The sequence below is a fragment of the Diceros bicornis genome, chromosome 2, assembly GCF_020826845.1.
Source record: "Diceros bicornis minor isolate mBicDic1 chromosome 2, mDicBic1.mat.cur, whole genome shotgun sequence".
NCBI classification, from domain to species: Eukaryota; Metazoa; Chordata; class Mammalia; order Perissodactyla; family Rhinocerotidae; genus Diceros; species Diceros bicornis.
The window spans coordinates 85,030,964-85,045,551 of NC_080741.1; the positions used below are offsets into that span (position 1 = coordinate 85,030,964).

A 14,588-nucleotide genomic window follows, 5' to 3' on the forward strand; every position below is an offset into this window, starting at 1 on the left:
TCACAGTGTAACAGTCCAAGAATTTGATTGATCCTTGTATTAGTTTCCTAGGGCTGCCACATCAAAGTTCCACAAACTTGGTGCCTTAAAAGAACGGAAATTTATTCTCACAGTTCTGGAGGCCAGAAGTCCAAAATCAAGGTCTTGGCAGGGCCATGTTCCCTCAGAAGGCTCTAGGAGGGGCCGGCCCTGTGGCTTAGTGGTTAGGTGCACGCGCTCTGCTACTGGCGGCCCGGGTTTGGATCCCGGGCGCGCACCAACACACCGCTTCTCCGGCCATGCTGAGGGCGCGTCCCACATACAGCAACCGGAGGGATGTGCAGCTGTGACATGCAACTATCTGCTGGGGCTTTGGGGGAAAAAAAAAAAGGAGGAGGATTGGCAATAGATGTTAGCTCAGAGCCAGTCTTCCTCAGCAAAAAAGAGGAGGATTAGCATGGATGTTAGCTCAGGGCTGATCTTCCTCACCAAAAAAAAAAAAAAAAAAAGAAGAAGGCTCTAGGAGAGGATCCTTCCATGCCTCATCTTAGCTTCTGGTGGAAGCCAGCAATCCTTGGCATTCCTTGGCTTGTAGACACATTACTCCAGTCTCTTCCCCCGTTGTCACATGCGGTCTCCCTTGAGTCTCTGTGTGTCTGTGTCCAAATTTCCCTCTTATAAGGACACCAGTCAGTATGGCCTCATCTTAACTTGATTACATCTGCAGAGACCTTGTTTCCAGATAAGGTCACATTTGCAGGTGCTGGGGGTTAGAACCTCAACATACCTGACAATTCTGTCAGAAAATTTTGTGCACGCCCTCCCCAACTTAAGTGCTTGTTGTCCTTGTTACTTTACTATTCCCTCTGAAGTTCTGATCCCCGTTTCAAGTGGATTTACTCTAGTTGGCCTTTTTCCAACAATGGTTGTCCTTGGGTGATGAGAAACTTCCATGTAATCTGTTCTGGAGGTGAGCATCAGGACCCTCAGGTGATGCCCTTGGGGGACTGAAGTACGTACGGTCATGTGGAGCAGCCCTGAGGGTGGTGCTAGGCCCCCCTCATTCAGCCAGCATTTACTGCAGGCACCTATGTGTCAGGTAGTGGTAGGTGCTAGAGATAAAAGAGGAGGAAAGGATCTCATCTCTCTTCTCGAGGGATGTATAGTCCAGTGGAAGAGGAAGAGAAGTAAACAATTGCACTCTTCTCTAATAAATATTAGGATGAGATAGCACCATTGTCGGCCTCATAGCCAACAGGTACAAATTCTCCAACAGTGCCAGTTACTGGTCTATACGCTTTACCTGTATCATCTCAGTCCATCTGCTCAAGAAACCTTTGTGTAGTCGTTTCCATCCTGTACATGGAGAACCTACAAATAGCTTGCCCGAGATTTCATGAGCTCAGACCAGGCAGTCCAGCTGCAGAGGAGTTGACACATAATGAGACACTGACACAGTTGTACATGCTGGCATTTCTTGAGCATAGTCTGTGTGCTAGGTACTCTAGCAATAACAATTTATGGATTATCTCCTTCCGTCCTCACGTCACCCCAGTGAGGTAGGTCCTGTTGTCTGTCTTTGACACGGGAGGAAACAGAACCAGAGGAGGGTAAGTAACTCGCTCAAGGTCAGTGTTTGGACCTAAGCAGAGGGGCTCTAGAACCTATACTCGAAATTGTTTTGCTGTAAACTTCCAACAATAAATGGGCATTAATAAGATGATGGAGAAGGGTGTTCTATGGCAATGGAAGAGGGGTGTTCGAGGGCATAGAATCATGAGAAGCTGAGGCGTATTCAGAGGGTACCTTTCGGTATTCTTGAGGCCCTAAAATGGGCCTGCTTTTTACCGGTCTTATTATTGCTTCTAATCATAGCTGCCACCTTTTCCTTCTGCCACTCTCCCCCTTATGTTTTCTGACTTTTACTTTTCACTTTTCTCTTCCTGCCGCTTCTCCAGCGGTATTTGGGGTTAATTGCAGCAGGACTTGGCTTTTTAAGGCATTCCCAGCCAATGAGAGGATACCTGCTTTGTGACCCATATGCCATAAGTCTTAGTCATTTGTGTATCTAGCTGTTTTCATCACCAGTCTTACTCAAAGGCTTTCTTCTACATACTTTTGCAGCCACTGTCTCATTGGAGCTTTCATAAACGTCTGAGGTCATGAGGCAGGAGGGCAGGCGTGATTCTGGCATTTGGCAGACGAGCAAAAAGAGATGTGGAGATGCTAAGTGGCTTACCTCTGAATCCCACAGAAGAGCCAACTCACCAGATCTGGTGCAGTGCTTGTCCCCACACGGCTGCCCCTGCTTTCAAAGAGCAGTTAATTAAGGTGTACATTTCCATTCATGAAAATGTTATTTTTTTTAATGTAATATGTGTTGAGTCAAAATGATTGTATTTTTCAAGTCTCCCCTAAGAACCTCACAATCATATAGCAACAAATATTTATTGAGCACTTATGTACTGAGCACTTTGCACATCTTGTCTCCTTTAATCCTTGTGACAACCCCATGAGTGGGTACAGTTATCCCTGGTTTACAGAGGAAGAACTGAGCCTTAGAGAGGAGGGTTGCGTCACTGGTACGAGAACACGACAGAGTGAGGGTTTGAACTCGTGTCTGCCTTGACCACTCTGTTGCAAAGAGTAGAGCAATGACCTCTGTGTGCTCTCTCTCAGTTCCAGAACTTCTGCTCAAAGGGGGAACTGTTCAACCTCTTATTCAGTGCTGCCTTCACGTATTTTGAGTAAAGGAATTTGATCAAAGTTGTGGATCCCTTCCCCGGAAAAATACACATTGACATAAAAATTTGTGTTCAAATAAAGGAGATTCATGGACCCATGAAGCCTATAGAGCCAATGCTTTAGGGGAGATGAAGAGTAAAGACTCTTTTTAGAGCTCTCAAATGAAAGTTCTTTTAACCATATGCAAGAGCATCCATGTAACAGGCGAGAAGACACCCTGCTGTTTTATGGGCAGCTACATTTTTTTTCCTGATTTTAGAAAGTAGTACATAACAAGATCCCTATGAGCTGGTAGCAGTAGTGTCCCCATCTCATGGATGGGGAAACCGAAGCACAGAGAAGTTAAGTAATTGGCTTTGTCACACAGTTATAAGTGACAGAATCCAGTCTGAACACAAAACATGTGCGGTACCAGAGTCCATGCATGTAATCATCCTGCCTCTTAGGTATTACAGTGCTCTTGCCAGGTTTTGATCTTTAGATGCAGTTCCCAGGGTATAGGAATGCATGCTCATCCCCATGTAGGATAAACAGGGCGTAGACAGCTTGGAGATTCTTCTGTTGAGTCAGGGTTAAGCAGCCACAAATCTCTTTTTTAAATATAGCGTAAGCCAGTTTCCTTGTTTAATTTTGTGTGAGGTGAAGCAGTTTATAACCATGACTATTCAGTCATCCACACATGGCAAAATGCTCAGGGTGAAGAGTAAAGTTAGGTCTGTCTTCCCACGACCCGTGTGTCTCCTTAGATGCTTTTCAGGCTGATTGCTGGAGGTGAGAGGCAAAAAGTGCTGGAGTTTTCACAGTGTCTCGAGCCTCCGCTGGTCACGCTCCCACCATGGTGGTCTTGAGACATCGCATCCCGGCGATTGGTTAGGTGTTGACGCTTCTTCACTAGGGCAAAACCCCCTTGTCTTAGCTTCAACTTTTATAACTTGGGAAGTGTTCAGGGGTTGCCTTCAAGTGTTAGAAACTATGTATTTTCTCATTAAAATAAATTCTGGAAGTTATTATGGAAAAAGCTGTTTATATTAGAATACTTGGCCATATATGTATAAGCATAATTACTTCTTTCCATATGCAGTGGAGAGCTTAGTGGGTACTGTGAAAAGTATTTACTAACATTCTCATTTTGCTTTCCAATACTAAACAAAAGCTCTTTATGTTGAATGGGATATATATCTGAAAACCAAAAATTGATATAATACAAAATTAAAAATGGTACAAAACTAATCCTGACAAAGGGTGGCCGTTTCCTCTTTACATCTGCCTAAATCACTTGGTCCACGAGTTTTAACTTACATAAGTTTTTATACTTTGTTAGACTGGGGTCATTTTTTTTTCAAATTAAGCAAATTAAATGAAGCTCTATAATAAAAACACAGTAATACATGCTTATTGCAGAACATGTAGAAAATGCAGAAAAGTATAAAGAAAACATTTACCTGTAGCCCACTATTGAGAAAAACTGCTATAAACATTTTGGCATACTACCTTCCCATCTTTTTTGTTGTTGTTGTTGTTGAGGAAGATTTGCCCTGAGCTAATATCTTTGCCAGTCTTCCTCTATTTTGTATATGGGTCACTGCCACGGCATGGCTGACGAGTAATGTGGGTCTGCGCCCGGGATCTGAACCTCCAAACCTGGGGTGCCAAAGCGGAGTGTGCCGAACCCAACCATTGTGCCACAGGGCCAGCCCTTCCCATCTTTTTTGCATGTTCTATTGTTGTCTTTTAAGTATCAGAATTCAAGTGTTGTTACTAACAGTATGTCTGTTTTACAGGTATCAGCGTAGTATAGAATGGGCCACAAAGCTCATGCGAAGACAGGGGCAGGACGAGAGCACGGTGCATAGAATTCTCAAGGATTACATAGAACCCCTTGAGCATCCCTGTATAAAAAGGAATGAAGAAGTTCAATTGCATGAGGAGCTGAACTCTGAAATGGTTTCCAAAATGGAAGGCACAGCAGGTAGAGAGAAACTTTCTGTGGTGAATGGGGGCTCGGGAAGGTCGAATGATGTGGAGGATCCCAGCAAGCGATCAGACTGCCTGCAGGAGGGCTCTGGGCATGCCCCACCATCTACAGACAGCTTGGATGCACACGTGGTCGAGGGCCCTACACCCCTGCCCCACGTCCATGGCGGCAAACAAGACGTTCTCCTCCCCCTGTGTGGCGCTGAGCCTGAGGACGGCAGCCAACGAGCGGGACCCATCTGTGCCGGAGAGAAAGGACCTGATCATGAGTACGTGCTCGTGGAGGAAGTCGTGTGTGAGGAGAGCAAGGGGGAGGATGCCCCAAATGAGGAAGTAAGTAGAAGAAAATAAATGGCTTCCTCCCAAGCCATCTGTTTCTGGCCCATAGGAGATGTTGGCTAACAGTCTTTCTCGGAACTGCTGGCAGGCCCATATTAAGCACCCAGGGTATGTGAGAGGTGGTGCAGGGCACCGCACTGCAGACCCTCTGAGGAACCAGCAGGCTCTGGGTCCCCAGGCCTGGTGGCTCAGTAGTTGTAAAGGCTGTTTCAACTAAAGCCTCAAGTTTGTCAGTAACTTTTTAAAAAATGTATGAATTAAAGCAGGTCCAATAATATTCTTTCCCTTGTTTGGGAGAAAAAGAAATGCAGTGATAATTACACAGTCTTGGGTATCGCTGTGGGGGAGAGTCTCGAGAGTGGACGTCGGCCATCACAAGAGAAGCATTGGAAGGCAGATTAAGAGCCACTTCATTAAGGGATGCACTGTCAGAGACAGTTACCCTAGAATTGTCTGCAGCAGCTAAAAATGAGGAACAATCCAGTAGTTAAGCAGTACGTGAGACACCCATTTGAAGAAATAACAGCCTTTAGAATGAGGTTTAGAAGAACCTGGAGGTTCTTGGAGGTTCGTGAAGAGCCTGGGCCTGTGCTTGTGAAATACAGTTGGGTGAAAAGCAACACATGAAACTGACCAACAAAGTGATCACAACGTGGGAAAAATTCACGGGGGAAGAAAGAAAGGAAAGAAATCAAAATGTTCATAGTAGAAAAACTAAAACTTCTTTTTCCCCATAAGTAATAAAAAAATTATTTTTTAACAGTACTAATCCAACAAATGGGAAGTTTAACAAAAATGTTCATTTTAAAATGCAGTCTCCTCTCCATAACCTGTAGTGCTTCCATTTGTTCTGTATATATTTTCTTTCTTTCTCTTCAGTTGGTGCAGAAGAAGAGACTAATATGCAGAAGAAATCCTTATAGGATCTTTGAGTATTTGCAACTCAGCCTAGAAGAGGTATGTTTCCAGCATGTTATCTTTTCAGCTGTTGGTCTCTGGGCCTGGGCAACACGGTATAGATGAGTCTACCTCAAAATATAGTTCTGTATATAATTCAGTAACTGTGTGTTCAGTAATTGAATACTGCAATTCAGTAATGAAATCACCATAGGCAGCTTCCAGAGTAGAAAGCCTAAATTTCACCCCTCAGCCTTCATTTCATCACTTCTAAGATGTGCATTTTGGGGGGCCTTCACTCTATCCTTCCAGAGAGGTTTCAAGGGCTTTGTCTAAGCACTTCTTTTCACATCATGATTTCAGATTCGCCAAATATTGTGTTACTAATTTCCACCAGCTTTTAAAAGAAATACAGCTTTATTGAGATATAGTTCATATACCATACTATTCACCCATTTAAAATCTACAGTTCAGTGGTTTTTAATGTATTCATGGAGTTTCACCAGTTTTTAATAAGCTATGATGCATGATTCAGGTCATGTAATGACTGCTAATTATGTAAATGGATTCTAGGTACTTCCTTCTGCAGAATTACTAACACGTGTTTCCTTTATTTAATGCAATAGCTGCATTCTCAAAAGTTGGCTAAAGGTGGCTTTTTGAAACCTGCATCGTGTCTTCCCTGTGATTTGGAGTTCCTCTATCCGTGGTCATGTGATATTCAGTCCCTCCCTTTTTGCTCATCTTTGTGCTGTACACAGAAATGTCCTTCCTGCCCTTGAAGGTAGCACCCCTCCTCGGTCTCGTGCCCTTGAGCATGCCTCTCCTCCAGGAGTGCTCCTGCCTGTCGTGGAGAGCTCCTGTGGCGTCTAGCACAGTTCTTGGCATATGTGTAGGTCTCAGGAAGTACTTGTTGAATGCATCTGCACTGGTGGTTTCATAGATATGTCCACAGAGAAGAAATCGTGTCTCCATATTCTCTCCATCTCCTGGTCTGTGCTTCCCTCCTTGCAGTGAGGCCAGTGGTACAAAGAACAGAGCTTCAGAGCAGGGAAGGATGTTTGGAATTATTTACTTGATCTCCTCATTTTACAAAGGAGATAGCTTAGTCTATTGTTGAATACAGTAGCCACCAGCTGTGTGTGACTGTAATTTAAACTAATTAAAATGGAACAAAATTCAAAATTGTGTTTCTCCTGTGTGCCAACTACATGTCAAACACTCGACAGCCACATGTGGCTCGTGGCTACCATTTTGGACAGCGCATGTGTAGAACGTTCCCGTCATCACAGAAAGTTCTGTTGGGCAGCACTGTGGATACCCATTCTCTAGGTGCTTGACCTCTCTGGGCCTCAGGTTTCTTCTCTGTGAAATGAGGGTTATGGAACGCCTTGTTCTTAAGATGTTCTGGAAATTAAATAATGCACGTAATGGGTTCAGCACAGTGCCTGTATGTGGTAAATGCTCACTAAGTGTTAGTGCCTGCTAGTCTTGTCATTATCATTATTAAGTCACTTGTAAAAGATAATTTAGTAGCTAATTGGAACTCTTTTGTTTGCAATCACAAAAAATATTCACCAGGTACTTACTATGTGCCAGGCACCGGACTAAGTGCTAACAATACAGAAATAAACAGAATATGGCTCCGGTCCTAAAGATAGTCCAGAAATAATCACGGGTCAGTGTGACAAGCACAGTGTGGTGCACGATTGTGCCAGTGTTGCTCCTCTTGTATCTCTCGTCCCAATACCTGACATCTGTGAGGTGCTTAGTAATTATTTGTTAAATGGGTGTGTACAAGGTGTGGGATTTGCACAGAAACTGGTGGGGTCCAAAGGGAGAGAGAAGCTGGAAAGGCTTTACTGAATCAATGATATCCGCGGGTGTTAAAGGATAAATAGGGGATTGCCAGATGGACACAGCAGACAGCATGGGCTCTTCCATGCACCTCAGTCCTGGAAGTGACGGCACAGAAGGGCTAGATGGAGAAGGGCGTGTCTGCGCGTAGGGGTCTGACCTGGTCCTGATGGCGCTGGGGCACTGCAGAAGGTTCCGTGGGGGAGTGACAGTGACCAGAGCTGACGTCATTGTGAGGGTGGGCAGAAGGCTTGAGGCCGCTAGGAGCCTGCCAGCCTCAGCTTGGGAGACGGCAGCAGTAGGCGGAGAGAGAGAATTGGGTGTCAGAAACCGGGAGTTCAGCCTCCCTGTTCCAGTTGATGCTTTTTACTGACCCCAAAAGGTGCTGCTGTGTGCTGCCTTCTCCCGAACACTCCCTGAAGAAAGGCAGGAGTAATAGGAGATGAGAGATGAGGTTGTTCTGCATGCTTGGAAGCTGCTTGGTTCCTGAGAACACCCCAGAGACACGTTGCAAAAGTTTTTAAGGATCATGCAGTTAGGCCTAGCTCTGCTTCTCGGTTCTGTTTCGGCGGGTTTCCTTTGAATGAATCACCTGTAGTTGGCGCAGCACTTGTGAGGTTGAATGTGTTTCCATAAATGTCCGTCAGCAGCACAGGCAGCCCTGCTGCAGTGATTCACAGCACTTCTGTTGAGGGATTGAGAATGGTAATACCACAGCTGATCTGAAGATCTGCTTCTTAGAGATCTGTTCTTGTTATCTGGTTTTGGGCCCTAACTAGATTTAGTGATATGACATTAAAAGCCATCGTTAAACTTGTCCCTCCATCTTATCAGTACTGTCAAAGTAAAACAACTAATGAGATCTCAAGGGACCAAGACATCCCCAGTCTACTGATGATTTAATTCTAAATAAAACCAACACAGTTGGATTAAGATCCTCTCCATCTTTAATAAGTGCCCAATAGGAGTTTGTGTAGATTCATAAAAGCCATCACCATTTTAGGCAAATAAAAATGAAGCATTGGTTTCATCAGTTCTTAGAGAAATGTGTATTTGCTAATAATGGAAAGACATTGGTCAATCTCTGAAGAACTCAGATCCTAACAGATACCAGGAAGGAATCTCTTGCTAGACAGGGATTGGATTGAACTTTTCCTGGCTATAATATCTAAATGGCTTTTAGAAAGGGAGGGAAACTAAAATGGATTGAGCAGTTAGGTGCTTTGCATAGCTTATGAAGTCTTTTAACTAAGAAGGCATTATCATCCGCATTTTGTAAGGAGGTAGGAGAGTTGAAGTGATACTTCCAAGGCCCTTGCTGTTAATGAAGATTTCGACCCAGGTCTGTCATATCTCAGAGTCCATGCTTCCCCGTACACCATTCTGAACCAGGAAGTGAAAAGTGTGAGGAAATGACAGGGAAAGAAGGACTTGGCTGTCTGGGACACAACTTGGCCTTTTCCACTGCACCTTTCGGCCACTGTCTCTCTCCACCTGAAAAACAGGGCTATTCTGTGTTAATAAGCAGTGGGCTGTGGGAAGAGAAAAGGTCAAAATAAGATTGTCGGACACCTGAGAAGGCTGTCACCAGTGGCTGAAAGAAGTAGGACGGTGTCCACATGGAGGGGAAAGGAGCTGAAGGGGCTGGGCTGGCAGAGACTGCTCCAGGGGGCTCTGGCAGTTTGGCCCTAAACCAGGGACAAGATCCAGGGACCTATGTCTTTATTGCTTCATAGCAAGCACTGAGCAGCCACCATGTGCTGGACTGCTTCTAGGCCAAGGAAACAGCAGGCAGAGTTTCTGCTCTCACAGACTTTACGTTCTTTACTTACATTCTGGTTGGAGAGACACATACAAGAAAGATATTTTCAGACAAAAATAAATGCTCTGAAGAAGACAGTGAGGGTGGGGGTTACTTAAACTGAGTGGTCGGGGAAGACCTCTCCGAGCAGTGACCTTTGAGTCTGGGGCGGAAATGCCAGATATGGGAATAGCAATTACAGAGGCGAAGGCAGGAGACATCTTAGTGTGTTCAGGGCACAGAATTGAAGGCAACACAGCTAGGAAAAGAGGTGGTCAGATCACGCAGGGGCTGGAGCTGGTGGGCAGCAAAAGTGAGGTAAAGCCCATTGGGGTTTTAGTCCTGGGAGCCACGTGATCTTGGCTTGTTAAGAAGATGGCTCTGGCTGCTGTGGGGAATGGCCTGCGAGGCTGAGAGCAGAGAGGCCTTTGCAGAAGTCCAGGCAGGAGGAGGTGGCTGGAACCCAGAGAAGGGGACCGGCAGGTAATCCCCGCATCTTCAGAAGAGCTCCAGATTTGAATCTGGATAAAACTAAAATAGTTGTTCTCAAACACTTTAATGTCTTAAAAATTATTGAAGACCCCAAGGAGCATTTTTGTGTGGTTTAAAATAACGATAATAAACCCCATTATACGTTAACATAAATAATTTTTTTTTAAGTAACTATGTTCTTTCAAAACAGATTCATTGAGAAGAATGGCATTGTTTTTTACTTTTGCAGATCACTCTAAGGTCTGGCTTTGTAGAGGCCAGCTGGATTCTCACGTCTGCTTCTCTATCAGTCTGTTGAGATATCACGTTTGGAGCCTCAGAAGAGAATGAGCATAAACAAGGCAAATAACGCCTTAATGTCATGAGATAGTTTTGACCTTGAGACCTCTTGAAAAAGGGTCTCGAGGAGCCCAGGCTCCCCAAACCACATTTTGAGAATGGCTGCTATCAAGAGAAATGGCATCCGATGGCCAGGAGAGAATGACAGTGGGGTGGATGCGGGTGATTCCTGAGGGATCACGGAGCTGTTTCCTTAGCAGGACCTTGTAGCTGCTTGAAGCCCTGCTCCTGCATAGTCTGTGCTCTCTCAGGTCCTCCCGTCATTTGTTCCTGTGTGCTGGGCGGTGAGGAAACAAGCTGAGCGAGTCTCATTCGCTGGTACCGTGCTGTTGCGCAGAAGCATGAGGGCTCAGGCAGGGGGCTGCATTTCTGTGCCATATTACACAAAAGGGCCCCTCCTCATCTGTGCCTGGTGGCAGCAGCAGAATATTTGTCATTTGGTTATAAATCTAATCTTCCATCCTCTTATTTAAAAAGAAAGTAACCCAATTTTACTAATAGCCGCCGTTTAGTTACTGCCTACTACGTGCCAATCTTAAGTGAGTCTGTTCAGGTGTAAACCTGGATCCTAATCCCCCCTCAGAGTAGAGCCAACAGCAGGGCCTGTTTGGTGGAAGCAGTGTTTGGCATCATCTTATTTTTATCAGAAAGCTATTTTTATTTCCATCTAAGTGTGATTTTACTCATCTAGGGCCGACTTTCTTTGCTGTTCCTTCTGCTTCCCCATATGAGTAAAACAAGTTACTGTATAATGAAGTTAATGGAAAGATGGAGTTTTTGTTATTAGTGCCGTCTGACTCCCAGCGACCCTGTGTACAGCAGAGCAGAACCCTTCCCGGTCTTTTGTGCCATCCTCTCACCTTCTAGCTCCGTATCAGACAATGCTCCACTGCCATTTATAGGGTTTTCACAGCCAATTGTTTTTGAAAGTGGGTGTCCAGGTCCTTCTTCCTGGTCTGTCTTAGTCTGGAAGCTCTGCTGAAACCTTTCCACCATGATGACCTTGCTGGTATTTGAAATACCAGTGGTGTAGCTTTCAGCATCACAGCAACACGCAGCCACCACGGTATGACAACCAATACTGGGGTGGTGTGGTTTCCTGACCAGGAAATGAACCTGGGCCGCAGAGGTGAGAGTGCCAAATCTTAATGACTAGACCAAGATAGGGTTTACTTAGTAGGATACCCTTTACAGCAAGAGTAGCTGAGAAACTCATATTTTGTTACAGAAGCCAAATCTGCACAGCCCACTTTTCACAAATTTCTATGTATTTCTTTCTATAAATTTTTTTCTCAGTTTAGTATTGTTAGTTAATTTTACAGAGGAAAAGCCAATGAGCAAAGTTTTCTCTTGTTTTTATAGCTATTTACATCATTTCTCAGTTTAGCCGTGTGATTTTTTTAAGGAAAAAAAATACGTGGAAAATTTCATACAAATATTTTGTTTTTTATTGATTTTAAACCAATTTGTGACATTCATATTTCCTAGATTTTTTTTAATCCTTGAAATTTGAATGAACCATTTATGTTAAAAATACGTGACTATTTGGTTGATTTAAGGACATTAATTTGTATTTAAGGCAAAGAGAAATCAGTCTGTAAAATAATTTCTCAAGAATGTGGAGGAATTTGTAATGAGCATTTTCTGCTTGCTCTGTTTTTAGGCCTTCTTCCTGGTCTATGCCCTGGGATGTCTAAGTATTTACTATGAGAAGGTAAGATGTTTTGTTTAGATACAATCCACTTAAAATTTTCCTGATGTTAAAAGCAGATTGTTGTAATTTCCATGTTGCTTTAATCAAATGTGTCTACGTTCACTGAATAAAATTGGAATTTTTTCTCTAAGTTTAGGCTTTGGGTCCTGAATTGGGACTACTCAGGCAAAAGCCAGCTTTAACCCTTTTAGACTGAATTTCATTCCCAGAAATGAGAAGAGCAATATCTTATATGATGATCAGGAAATCTGTGTCAGAATAGTACTAAAAATTAACAACACAAATAAAAACTACCAGTGTTTAGCACCGGCTTCGGTACAGACTGTGTGTTAGGCTCTACATGCAATACTTCTAATCCTTGCCTCCACCTGGTAAGAATTTTACAAATAAGGTAACTGAGGCCCGGAGGAAATAAGTAACTCACCCAAGGTCACACAGCTAGTTGGCTAGAATTAGTATGTGAACCTGTGTCAGGGTAGCTCCAAACCCCATGATTTTGTACAGTAGCTGCTGCCCTTAGAAGAAGGATGGTCCCATGAGAAGTTGCTTCCGTTGCTTGCCTCCTGGGAGAGGAACTGGGGGACTGGGCACACAGGTGGGAGGGGACACTTCATTGTACACTTTTGTGCTTTTTGAATTTTGGACCATGTGACTATAATACCTGTTCAAAATAATTCATAAGTAAATAGAGCAGAGAAAGTATATTTTATTCTGTTGTTGGGAGTACATAATTTTATCATTCATCAAATTCTAATTATATAAATCTTTTTCACTAGTATGGTAGTTTCTAGTTTCTAGTAGTTTGGAAACCAGTATCTGGCTGATGGGTGACTCATTTTCCCAGATGGTGGCCATTCTTAGCCCACCCTGAGTCCTCTTTTGAGCTTTAGCTAAAATTTGTCAGAACATTCCAGCTGCTACGTAGAATTCTCAACCTCTGAAACGTGGTGGGCTGTCCATATTGGAAGTTCAGCCTTTTCTACAAGACTTGCTGTTAGAGGAGGGGTTGAGTGTTTCCTCACAGCAAGATTTGAAGGTGACACCTGTATGGAGCTTCTGCCTTAGGAATATCTGCAAAAAGAAGCAGAAAACTAGCTGTGTGAATTCATGAACTAAATTGTGAATTAATGAAATAAATATGAGCTCTCTTAATATTTATGGTATTAAAATATTAGGCTGAGACAAACTGAGCAAATCTCATTGATTTGAACCCTAAACCAACTGAGGAATTGATCATTTTACTAAGCATTGAAATGAAGTGGAAAACTTTCCAAACTTATGTAGTTTTTTGTTGTATTTTTTGTATTGATACATCAGAATGTTCTCTGAACCAAACCATTCTCAGTCTCTTCAAGTCCTACGTTAGAAACAAAATTCTCTTTTAAGCAGTTGGATTATTAATTTTTGCCATGAGATAAATTCTCTAGTTTCAAAGACTAAATAGAGCTTCTTTTTTTTCTTAAGCTTCTACAAAATTATTTATGGCTTTTCTGAACATGGCTTGACGTACAGTAGCTACTCATTAGGGTCTATGAAATGTTTGGAACCTGCTGCCCTCCAGCTGGTGGGCTTGCTACACTTGAGCACCCTGCACGCACCCATTCCTTTGCCGGGAATGTTCTTCCGCAGTGCCCCCACCTCCTCCTCCAGTACACTCCCCTTCCTGTGGCTGCTTCCTTCTCGTCTCAGTGTCCCTGTCCCAGGGAAGCCTCTCCAAGTCCTCTAGAGAGTGCTGGCCAGTAGAAAGGTAACAGGAGCCTCGGACGGAAGCCACATGTATAGTTTTAGATTGTCTGGTAGCCACATTAAAAAGGTTAAAAGAAGAAAGTCAAGTGACATTCATTTATATTATTTACATGGTTTATTTAACCCACCGTAGCCAAAATTGTTGAGATAGTTGACGTTCTTTCTTTCGTACCGAGTCTTCGAGATTCCGTGTGTCTTGCACACCCGCAGCACTTCTCAGTTGGGCATGTGGCTGGTGGCTGCCACCGTGGACAGAGCAGTCTTGGTCTTCTCGTTAAATCCCCCGTCATGGGTGCAATGTGTGTTTTATTCACTGCTTCCGCTCCGCACTTCATATAGACATTGATTCACTGGCTGAATGATGAGTGGATACAAACATGATAACTCCTTTTTTTCTTTTTTTCAATCACTTTAGGAACCTTTAACAATCATGCAACTCTGGAAAGCTTTCACCGTAATTCAGCCCGCATTCAGGACTACGTACATGGCGTACCATTACTTCCGAAGCAAGGGCTGGGTGCCCAAAGTGGGACTTAAGTACGGAACAGATTTGCGTAAGTAATCTTGGCTTGGTAGGTGTGAGAACCAGGGTTTACGTCAGATCCTGGGCTGGAAATTGAACTGGTACTATGTGCTGTTGCTGATTTTTTCTAAGATGATGTCCTCCTTCTGGCTTAGATAAGAATATGTGGATTGGGGTGGAGG

At 43.7% G+C, this 14,588-nt stretch overlaps 1 protein-coding gene across 4 annotated transcripts in view; it reads left to right on the forward strand.

Annotated features, from left to right (window-relative positions):
- Positions 1 to 14,588, forward strand: part of TSEN2 (tRNA splicing endonuclease subunit 2) — a 40,344-nt gene that overhangs the window by 14,568 nt on the left and 11,188 nt on the right. For all 4 annotated transcript variants that reach the window (XM_058565350.1, XM_058565361.1, XM_058565356.1 and 1 more), the window contains 4 exons: positions 4,506 to 5,031; positions 5,917 to 5,994; positions 12,087 to 12,137; positions 14,299 to 14,437. In XM_058565350.1, coding sequence (XP_058421333.1) covers positions 4,506 to 5,031; positions 5,917 to 5,994; positions 12,087 to 12,137; positions 14,299 to 14,437 — 794 coding nt within the window. The remainder of the gene's footprint in view (positions 1 to 4,505; positions 5,032 to 5,916; positions 5,995 to 12,086; positions 12,138 to 14,298; positions 14,438 to 14,588) is intronic.